Source organism: Oculina patagonica, chromosome 13, assembly GCF_052425735.1.
Source record: "Oculina patagonica isolate OP01 chromosome 13, crgOcupat, whole genome shotgun sequence".
Lineage (NCBI taxonomy): Eukaryota > Metazoa > Cnidaria > Anthozoa > Scleractinia > Oculinidae > Oculina > Oculina patagonica.
Window position 1 is genome coordinate 33,350,421 of NC_135770.1, and position 11,744 is coordinate 33,362,164.

General features: G+C 39.1%; 1 protein-coding gene across 1 annotated transcript in view; it reads right to left on the bottom strand.

The window, feature by feature from the left end:
- The window catches only part of LOC144635222 (ADP-ribose glycohydrolase MACROD1-like), a 33,396-nt gene extending 21,700 nt beyond the window's left edge, over positions 1 to 11,696 (bottom strand). The window contains exons 1-2 of the mRNA XM_078494312.1: positions 11,598 to 11,696; positions 9,912 to 10,079 (exon numbers count right to left, since the gene is read on the bottom strand). Coding sequence (XP_078350438.1) covers positions 9,912 to 10,079; positions 11,598 to 11,655 — 226 coding nt within the window. The 5' untranslated portion in view covers positions 11,656 to 11,696. The remainder of the gene's footprint in view (positions 1 to 9,911; positions 10,080 to 11,597) is intronic.
- Positions 11,697 to 11,744: the final 48 nt, after the last annotated feature.

The following is an 11,744-nucleotide window of genomic DNA, read 5'->3' on the forward strand; positions in this document are numbered from 1 at the left end:
ATGTTTACATTTCACGTGGCCTCAAATGAAATCGTGTCAAAAAATGTAAAGTGGTAACTTGTGGACAGTTATACGGCATTGACCGACGATATAAGTATTCTGTTTTCGTGAATTTCAAAGTCATATGAAGGTGTAAAAGCAATTTGTTAACATTGGCGAGGAAGTGACTCGCATCGATTTCAAGGCAACAGACTGGCGAAGCAAAGCTAGAGCGAAATGAAAATAATTACGGCGTGATTTTGATTTCACAGTCTTCATTTTATTCCCGGAGTGAAAATTTTTCAAACAAGAGCGAACACAGTGTGGAATATTCAATTCACAACTCCTGGCCGTGAAGAGAAAATTCACGGTTCGTAGTTTGATTTGTGAACTTTTCGCGAAGATGATATTGTAACATACATCTTGTAGAACTCTATCTATCTACGACCTCTTGAAAATTAAGGATCGAAACTAACCAATCAAAAACAAGGCGAGTTTCCTGAGAGGTCCGCAACTATTTGCAACGTTGTTGAGTTTTCAAATTTTTCTGTAAATCTATTGTTTGCGTTCTTGAACGTCATTGGTCTGTTAACGAAAAAGGTCGACATCCTTTGTTCTCAATTAACGTTGTGATTGGTTAACTTTGTTCTAACTGTCCCGGTTCGAGTATTCGCACTGTAAAAATCGTGAGCAGATTTACCATGCCTCGAAGGGTAAGTATTTAATTTACTGTATTTATTTATCAATTTATAAATGTTAATTTTGCAATTCCCCTTGATTTTTGCCATAGGCACATGCTATAATCAAAGGCAACCAACCTAGCCTCGTTGATTATATTTAAATACACTCGCTATTCGTACGGCACCCGTACGCGGACTTCAGTTTGCTATTGTAAGGGAGTCCACAATTTTCGTAGAATTTCTATGTAATAACTAATTTTTGCTGATCCAAAATATTATATGTAGGTTGAGATGCACTTAGCGATTCTGTTGAGCTTAGTTGATTTTATTCAAAATAATTTGCCTTGTCTCTGCATACTACGGGAGCGACTCATTTCGCAACACTTAGAATTTTCCGAGTTGAACACACGGAACTGTTAAACAACCTTATTCAGATTTACGTTCAAAGACACTTATACAAAACTAAAAGGTAAGAGAACATTTGCGAAAAACTTCTTGTACCTCTAAACAATTATATAAAATATACATTTACTGACTTGAATGAAATAAGGAGAGTTTCGAATCCCGTACGAATTGCTCGCAGCTGAGCTATTCGTACGCGACCAGCCGTAATGCACTTATCATTGGCTTTCCCGGGGGTCAACCCCCGGGACACCCCCAGGGATTTGTTTTCAGGCCCAAACAAAAACCTACTAAATCCCTGGGGTATGGGGCATATTTCACACATCATTTTCCCCTACCCGGGGGGCTAAGACGAAGGAAAAATACCTTTATTTACAATAAAATCCGACAAGTCTGTCTATTTTTTTGCTCTCTTGGCACTCAGCTTAGTGGACAGTGAGTGATTCACTGTTAGTTTCACTGTTGTGGTACTGCTGACAGAAGCCACTGTAGTGTTCGATGTCTGGATTGTTTTGCTTTCGATCTCAATTTTGGAAACCATGTTTCGTCTCTTACACGCAAACAAATGCGCCAGTCGTAAACCAAATGCAGCGAATGTTTCTTTATCTATTTCTGTTCCATCTTCTTCTGTATAGAGTATCACTATTGCCACTTCACTAATTCGCTGATTCCAAGTTTTCTCTTCGCTAAAGATTTATTAACAGTGGCGGATCTAGGGGAGGGGCCCGGGCCCCCACCTTATTTTCTTGGCCAATAGAGGCCCAAAGGGCCGAGAAAAAATGTTTTCGAGAGCGGGCCCTCTCCTAGGTCTGGATCCCCTACTGATTAACGTCCCAAGCTTTGAAAAACGGCATCTTTGTACACATGTAAGAAAACACTTCAGGACCTTTACAAAATACTATTGACAAGAATAACAAATGGCGGAAAGGCCCGGGGGGGGGGGTACTCCCCTATATAAGGTATATAGGTATGTGCAGCCCCAAAGGGTGTGGTTTTTGAGCCGTTTTGGTCTGAAAACGGGTATAGATTTTTAAAATTTTGGTCTGAAATTGGTTATGGTTATCTGGGGAACGTTCACGAAAGCTTATAAACTTATTATTCTTCCCAGCAGCCGGAGCGAGTAACTGGTGAGAGACAAAGAGAAATAGATAAAATATATCATTTCAGCTAAATTTTACCTATTCATCCTTGTTACGTTGACTTCCGTGCAGCGTTTTTTTTCAAGGTCAGGTCTGAAAACGGGTATGGATTTTTGAGTCCAGGTCTAAAAACGGGTGTGGAAAATGACATTTTTTGGTCTGAAATTGGGTCTGGATTTGGAGATGCGGGCGGCACACCCCCACCAAAAATTCCAAGGAGTACCCCCCCCCCCCCGGGCAGAAAGGTCGCTCATCTCAAAGCTCATTAGATTTTGAAATTGATGTACAATAATATTGATGTATTTGTGTCAAAACTGCACCATTCCCCGCGTGTTCCCGGGGGTGTCCCGGGGGTCAACCCCTGGGAAAGCCAATGATAAGTGCATAAGCTTATGCCAAACTGCACTTTACTGATATTGTGTGACGTATTCTGCATTTTTTATGAGAGTTTTAGCAAAGGGGAAATATACCCAATCCCATCTTAACTTTACGATTTTAATATACTAACAAGAGAGCCGTACGTTTGAACAGCAAAATGTCCCGTACGAATAGTGACTGGGAATAATTCGTACGGGAGAGTTGACTTCTATTTCAACCAAGTAAATAGACAATATTATAACAAAGCTAAATAGACAGCATTTTTGTATAAAAGTTGTCAGAAATTCTTTTCCCGAATGTTCCACCTTCTTTTAGTTTTGTAAAAGTCTGTCTTTTGACGTAAGGTTGTGTGACAGTTCCGTGAGTTTAACTCAGAAAATTCTAAGTGTCGCGAAATGAGTCACTCTCGTAGAATGCAGAGACTAGACAATTTATTTTGAGTCAAATCATCCGCGATCAATATAATCGCTTACTGTATCTCAACCTACATATGATATTTTGGATCAAGAAAAATAAGTTATTACATAGAAATTCTACAAAAATCGTGGACTCCCGTACGAATAGCAAACTGCAAGTCCGCGTACGGGTACCTTACGAATAGCCACTGCGTTTTCTATAATAAAGAACCTTTTTTGTAAGAAGGTTGAGGCTGAGATTTACCAAAGAACATGCTAAGTACATACCCCAGGCTGAGAGTGAGAAAACCTCTTAATTTTGTCCATTTGGCGGCTAACTGGTTGTTAAAAGGCTGGTTTCCATATGATCGCAGACGATCGCAGAATTGTAGGTTCTGCGATCTGCGATTATATGGAAACATGCATCTGCAATCGTTTGCGATCGTCTGCGATCGATCGCACACGATCGCAGAAAATATAACCAAGTTCTATTGCAATCGCCTGAGATCGTTGCGATCATATGGAAACACAATTGTAATTGATTGCAATCAACTGCGGTCTAAAAGGACAATAAGCCGAATGCTTAAAAGGAATACCTTAACATTAAAAATACCTAAACATTAGGTATGTCTAAAGCAACTTGAAACACCACATTCGGCAAACAACGCTCCTTGATACGTTTCCTGGTCACGTCTGCATTGATTTTCTTGAAATACTACATGTATAACATGTAACTTAAGGACCTTCGCGAAAAATTTTTCTACTTGATAGATTTTTTTAATTTTTTTGCTGCAGTCAGATAATGAGTTACTTGTGTCAGAAATGCAAAAAAAAGTTGGGGTCACTGACTTCGTTTCAGAGAAAAAGCGTCTGTAAACTACCCTAATGTTGAAAAATTGGCGCACGGTAATTGAGCATGGTTTGCAGGGTTTATTGTTAAAAATATCGAAGATGAGTAAATGGAGGCTAACAATCTTCTTCATGAATTTGAAACTGTCGTACGGCAGAAAGAAAAGCTTAAAAAGTGGAATTCAAACCGTCAAAGTGACAAAAAATTAAACTTCCGCTCTATAGATTTTTTTTATTTTCTCACAAAACGTAGATCTATATTAATAAACAAAAGAATCCAATAAGAAAAAAGTAGGGGTCACCGACCATTTAAGAGAGCAAATTGCAAGCGAAGCGAGCGGAACGGCAACTCACCCTATATGTTATTAGAAAATTTACTCGGCGCACGCGCTTAAAGTATGATGTGGCATGGCTTTGCGACATGAATTGCGTGCGCAGTAGGGATGCGCATAAACAATTAGCGCAAACTTTCTTAAGAACGTCTTAAGAACATTTTCAGCCTCAAATTGAAAAAATAAAAGAATGCTCAGCCTCAGCTCCAAAATTAGACGTTCCTTTATATATAAAAAAGAGTGTATCTGTTTTCTATTAGTGAGGTAATCTTTTATCCATGCGTGGCCATTGCAACGTATTCTGTATTCCTGCTTGTTCCGAGTAATTGTTCAAAATCTTCTGACTATCTGGTTCAAACAAATGAAAAGGACTTGTGATTTTTGAAGGGAAATTGTTTGAATGCATTTCAAAAGAACTTGACAATGACGCTTAATTAAAAACAAACAATTTCATGTTATCTGTTATTTATATGCAAAAACATAGATAACGCGATCTTTGAATAACAAACATTCGCGTGGCGCACTCGCTTTTTTTAAAATTATAAACGAACTATTAGTACTAGCCTGGAATGTTTTGGCGTTTTTTCAACAGCTCGCACTGTGGCGTTTTTGTTTGAAATAGCTTTTCATCTGCGTTACAAATAGGGTTTGAAAAAATCAATCAGGTGAAAATCTAAAACAAAAGAAAAACATCGCACCTATCATCAAAGCGTTTGCGCTCGTGAAACGTTGTCCGCATCAAAGCTAAAAGACAAGACTGGAAGGCAGTATGGGTAGAAGAAGAGAGCAACTGCGCATGCTGAATACTAAAATATATAGTGACATGACAAACGTGAATTTGCACGTTTTCTTTCTCTTCAGACGTGGAAACAAGGTATTTATAGTCACACTGAATTTTAAAAGAATTTTCAAAAGTCAAAGCTAAGGCCTCCTGAGAACTGAGAAAAACAAACTCGTGAATTCTCCACGTTCAAAATACAAAATTTGTACATTTAATAAAGCTTATACTGTATACAAATTTGTAGTAAATACCCATAACCGCCATACGGTATTGCTTTTTAGCTTTTTATTGAAATAGCTCAGTATAGGGGGAAACATGGATAAATGGCGATTGGTTCCTCATTATTCTTGCATGCGTTCCAGACAGATCAATCAGTACAGTTAACTTTAATACTTTGAAACTTTGAAAACTTAAATAACCACCGAAGGGGGCAGGGCCAACTTTGGTGGGTACAACTTCTCCACGTTGGGTTTCACTTTTCTGCAGGCTTCTATAATGCTCTCAAATAAAACCTACCACTTTCCACGTGATTCTTTGCAAAAACATTATGAATCTATATCCTTCAATGAAAAAGTTGACACCACACTCAAAAGGTTTCATGTATCAGCAGGCTTACTGCTTCTTTTATTTTTCAAGCATTTGAAAGACGAAAGAAAAAATTATGATATTTAATTAGTTACCAATCAATTATACTTATTTTACATACATGTAGTTGTTTATTGTATTTCAATCGGTAACACCATGTATAGAAATGGTAATACTGAATAAACTTGTTGTTGTTGTTGTTATAGTCAGGCAACTGTTTTATGTTTTTACCACTGGAGGTTCTGACATATTTTTGGTCGCGAAGTAACATAGTTTTTTATATGAATACAAATTAGATCATTGTGTGTCAAGAGCCTAACAGGTCAATTCCAGCGCACTGGATCGGTCCTGATTGTGCTTCACATTAACCAACACTACTATCTCAAGCCTCATGTCTGGATTTTGTAAAGGTTTGAAATATTGACATTGTAATAACCTTGCTTTTTTTGTAGAAACAGAGGATCAATCATTCGATTGATTCGAGAAAACTGGCACAAATTGTTGAGGAACTTGGGACACCAAGAAATGCAACACTGCCAAAAGGTGTTAAACCTGGCTCTTATGTCTATACAGTTGCCAAGCTGTATTTCAATGTGGAAATGCCACACAATAAATTTGTAAAGGCAATATATAATCAGCTACACCGATACCCCCACAATAAGGTTGGTAGTTGTTTTCAATACATTTACATCTCTGTACTAAATTGGGTACCTTGGACGTTTCCAGTGTGTAACCATGTTTTCTAGATAATGTACACAAAAGAAAGGAAGCTGGAGGGGACATACTTGTTGCAGAAAGGAGAGGAATTGTTTTTGAAATCCTTTTGCTTGATTTCCTTCGATCTCATATAACTATTCTCTACCTTTCCGACTTATAGTTATAATTTGCACATTTTCTTCAGAATTATGTTAATGGCCAAAGTACTGAAAACGTAGGAAAGAATAGTGGTTCACTATGTTGTGGTTATTTTGTTGTCCCTGGCCCTTCTCGGTATTCTCGCATGATACCAAAAGATGATTGGGACACTGTTGCCTGGTGACGTCGCCTTGAAGGAAACGCCGGGGTGTCCACTTTCTATACGGTTCCATTGGGAATCGGCTGTTTATAGCAGAAGGCAGAAATACCGAAAAAGTGTGGATCAAGCCGTTTACAAGTAAATTGAAAGCACAAATCGGTAAATTTTTGTAAGCACTTTATGCATTGACAACCATAAAACCGAAGCCGAAAATCCAAAAAGAGCCCAGGCCAAGTGAATTTTAAATTGTTTTGTTTGCTTTGAACAAAGATTCAGTGGCTCTAATTGTCACTTCTAAGTAGATTTGATACTTGTTTTGTTTGCCTTTTAAATCTGTATAACATGTGACTTGAAGTTCATGGAATGTCTGATATTTTGCTGTTGCTCATCTTATGTAGAGATGAAGTGTCTCATGGTAAAGTTTCTCAGAGGTGGCAGGGTATTTTCAAACATGGGGGGAGCCTAAGACTGTCCCAAAAATACTTGGCAGGTTTTTATTTTTGGAGCAACTTTTTGTAATCTTAGCAGTTTCTAGACCAATGATTTCCAAAGATTCTCCAATTATTGTTGCTCGAAGGCCATAAGAACGTTTTTGATCATTTTTCGACCTTTACCAAAGGTAAACCTGACAAAGTTTCCCAAAGACTCCCAAGGGATTCAAAAACAATTTAGAAACAGTTTGTGTTACTCCACTTGTGGAGGTTTGTTGAAAGTCCTAAAACATATCACTTCACCAAAAACAATCCTGTTGAGACAGTTTGTAAAAAGATCATGAGACAGGATATCTTGACAAACCAATTTTATGCTGTTCCTGCGCAACAACATGGGGGGGGGGCTAAAGGGCTAAAGCTCCCCCCCCCCCCCACGCCTGCTCCACTGCCTAATATGTATCTTGCCTAAAATCACATCACAGTGACCTCTGCGAGAGCTTGGACCTAGACTGCTCGATCAGAAGTTTAGCACACTGACCATAAGACCACCATACCTCCCATTACAGTCGTTCCCGTAAAACCGTGAACACCAGAGAAAAGTTTTGGAATGTTTATTGTTTCGCGACCAATCAGATGTGAGATGAAACCGCGAAAGATAACCGCCAAACCGCAGCATGGATTAGTCACGACTTGACATGGAACAACAAGCTGGCTTTTTCTTCCAGGACAAATCTTCAATTTTACCGTTTTTCAAATACTGAAATTGTTCTTTTTCTATTTAAGCTTATGTATCAGTAAAGAATAGATATGAACAATATATTTAATACGGAAAAACGATCGATCGAGCAGACAGGATCAAACACAGCTAGACAGCACGTCTGAGAGCAAAAAAAAAGATCCAATCACAAGCGATGTTGACCGGTGTTTGTTTCTCGTGCAGTTCAAAAGGTCATGCTAGTGGGCTGTGATTGGTGGTTTTCGATCCGTATTTTTTTGTAGCTGAGAAACCCGCACTCGTCAATGAGGCAAACTTGTACCGTTGAAAATTTTGACGATTTACACTCGCTTTTTGGTCTATTCGGTAGTTTGGTTTTTGAACCGACAGAATCAAGTGTTGGTTTATAGGGAAAAAAAAAAAACATTTTTCACAGAGGACCATGAGGATGTAAATGCATGCATGCAAACGCGAAGAGTACTTCACGGGCGAATTGCGTCAACCCAAACTGGAACACTGTTCAGTTGTGAAGCCACGGTGACTCTTTGCTTAGACAGCAGCTCACTGAAATAAAAAAAAGAATAAAATTTTCGATATTTCCAAAGGGTATAAACGCTGCGTACAGAGGAAATTAGAATTTGAGAATCGTTGTGTAGTACCAAATTTTTATAGGCTAACGGTTTGCGTGACATCTTGAGCCGGAGAATTCTCATAATATGCCTGGTGTTATGTCTCGTGTTCCGGCACCGAAGTACATGTAAGGCGATGTAAAGCTTTTCTTTACAAAGCTAAAACCCAGAAATACTTGCCCGTATAATTCACAACACTATAGACACCGAAATAAAAATTGAGAGGAGAGTACAATTTTTCATTTTTCTGCTCTCAGACGTGCTGTCTAGCTGTGTCTGATCCTGTCTGCTCGATTCAACATCGCTTTTCCGAAAAATATCGTTCATATCTATTCTTTGCCGATACATAAGCTTAAATAGAAAAAGAACAATTTCAGTATTTGAAAAACGGTAAAATTGAAGATTAGACTACGAGCAGTCCCTATTTTTTCGCAGAGTCCGTCGAGCTTGAAGCAAAATTTTTTTCGAAGAGTCCGTCGAGCTTGAAGCGAAAAAAAATACGCGCGGAGGGAGGAGGCGAGGCGTGGCGAGAAGCGAAAAAAATAGGGACTACCCGCAAAGCCACAGTGTTTGACCTTTCACGGCCGAGTGACTTTTGGCTTCGATTTCAAATCTAATTTGCCGTGTCCAATAATATTTCCGCATTTTGACGTACTGTCAATTGACACCGTTGCACTTAGTTGGGTTTGTCACGTACGCATCAAACTCAAAGCTTTTTCGATGAATCGTCTGCAAAGTTTTTATATCTCTGGCGATTTTAACAGTTCCAGCAATGTTCATTTTTTTTTAACACTGATTCACCTCTATGGGCTACATAATGAAAAGGCAGCTTGATGTAAGTGTTTAAAGCGCTTCTGTTTGTTTAAATTTTTTATTCCCGGCTTATAATTTACGAAGCTCGCAAAAAAACAGCCATTGTCTTGTTTACGAGCCTTGAATTTCGGTGGAATAAAGCTACTTTTGATTGAATTCTCCTCTATTATTTTCGCTCCGTACTTTGGCAGACTTGCTGCACATACACTGAATTAAAAATGTTCTTCGGAGATGCAATAAATTTTATAGCGACAAAGTAAATATAAGGCTCCCATCGCTTCGCAATATGACATGCAAGTGTTGACAACGTATTGACATCTTGCTGTCAACGCTCCAAGCGTTAGCCAATCATATTTTTGCGTTGTGAGAGCAACGCATAATTCAAACACTGTGGCTTTGCGGGTAGTCCCTATTTTTTTCGCTTCTCGCCACCCCCCGCCTCCTCCCCCGGCGCGTATTTTTTTTGGCTTCAAGCTCGACGGACTCTGCGAAAAAATAGGGACTGCTCGTAGTCTAATTGAAGATTTGTCCTGGAAGAAAAAGCCAGCTTGTTGTTCCGTGTCAAGTCGTGACTAATCCATGCTGCGGTTTGGCGGTTATCTTTTGCGGTTTCTTCTCACATCTGATTGGTCGCGAAACAATAAACATTCCAAAACTTTTCTCTGGTGTTCACGGTTTTATGGGAACGACTGTAAAGGCATCACGATTTCAATGGCATAAAAAATGGCAGATTTCACAGATTTCAAGGCATGGCTGAATAGGATCCAAAGAGCAACCCAATTAAATACCTTTCCTTCCATAAATAGCATACAAATTTTCCTGTCTGTATTCTGGCCAGGTTTGGATGTCCTTCAGAGTTACATAGTCTAAACCACACTTATAAAGTTTGCGTTTCTCTTCCAAGGGTAGATCATCAAACTTACTCCAGGGTGACTTGTGCTCATTTTCTGTTACCTCTACGAATAGAGAACAAACCACTTTAAGCTTTCCTTTCCATTCTCTTAAAAATCTCTTAATGCATCGCTTTTAATTCTCATGATTTCCAGTCCGTACTGTGCAGTATCAAGGTTTGTTTTCATTTTTGCTTTCACAATCTTACGGTATTCTTGTATAAACCCTAAAAAATTTTAAAATGCAAAATCCATCCAAAACACTTTGCCAATAGAAAACCCCCAATATCGATGTGAAACAGTAAGCTTAAATATATTTTAACAAAAATTCGAAGTTCTTATTTTAAGAAGGTTCAAAAATCAGTCAATAAAACGTCTGAGTTTTGGATTGAGTTTCATTTTTAATTTTGCATACTGAGTGGAGATTTGAAACGAATAACAAAATAGTTAATTCATTTTCTTAATTACTGGCAGGAACGCTTGACCGGTTTAGACCCTGAGCTTTAGCTTATGCATTGCATTGCAACAGGGTCTGGAAGGGTATTTTCGGGATCCGGGATTTGACCAAAATACTGTGCGGGATTCGGGAAAACGCAAAATATCTTGACGGGATACGGGATTTTACTGCTCCCCGGGAAGCGGGATTCACCAAAATTTGGGCACGGGATGCGGGACTTTTTGGCCTGTCTGTCGGGAATTTGGGAAATCGCTGAGACCCAAATAAACGTTCAAGCGGCGAAAGCTTAAAGCAAATTAACCAGGCGAGTGCTAAGTGGTGTCTCCTTGAAACTGTCAAGTTAGCGCCAAATGGGCACACAGCGGATAGTATACGTATGTTGTTTCAACCAGATGCCAGGAAAGTGCACAAGGTTTAACAGCATACCATTTATTGACTCGATGCTCAAGCTCTTCACATTTATTGTAATCTTGAGGGGATGGTTTAACAATTTAACTGCTAGATATGGCAAATAGTGATGCCAGCTCCGCTTCCTTGAATAAGACATCAGAGTTTCGGTGTACGTCATTGTTTCTTGTGGTCACAGACAAGGCACAAAGAAGAATTCAATGTTCCGCAACGTGACAATGAAACACAAAGAGCTGTACAGATTCCGGTATCACTTGAAAACTTTCACTGGGTTAGAGGGGGTAAAGGACTCGGGGGAAACCTCAAGGTCAAGATTGCTAGACTAGTGCAATAGACAGGCAGTGACTTTGAAACCTTTTTTTTTCTGAGGACGCAAGTTGCGTAGCAATATTTACATTTTACATTTATTAGCTTTTGCAGAAAATAGTCTTTATAATGTATTTTTGAGAAAAGAAAAAAACGGGATTCGGGATAGCGATGGAAAAAAGTGCGGGATGCGGGATTTATGTGAAAAAGGAGCGGGAATGCGGGATGAGGAGCCCCCCTTCCAGACCCTGTTGCAAGTGCATTGCAATTCTTGGCAATGCAAATAATGGCGTCTTATTTTCGAAACCTCGACAGCACTGAAAATATGCAAAGTGGCCGCACAAAATCATTTACCGTAGAACCATCAAACGGTCAGTTACACTGCAATGGCGTGCAAATAGTTAAAATCATACCTGATGTTTCGGAAACCTGTGTTTTTCGCTTCCCATAAAATCTAAACAACGACTGCATTGCAAAAACTTTCTGGCACTGATGGTTATAAATAAGTGACCATACAAAACGTACTTCCTGTTTCTATGCAAAGCCGCTGACCACACTCC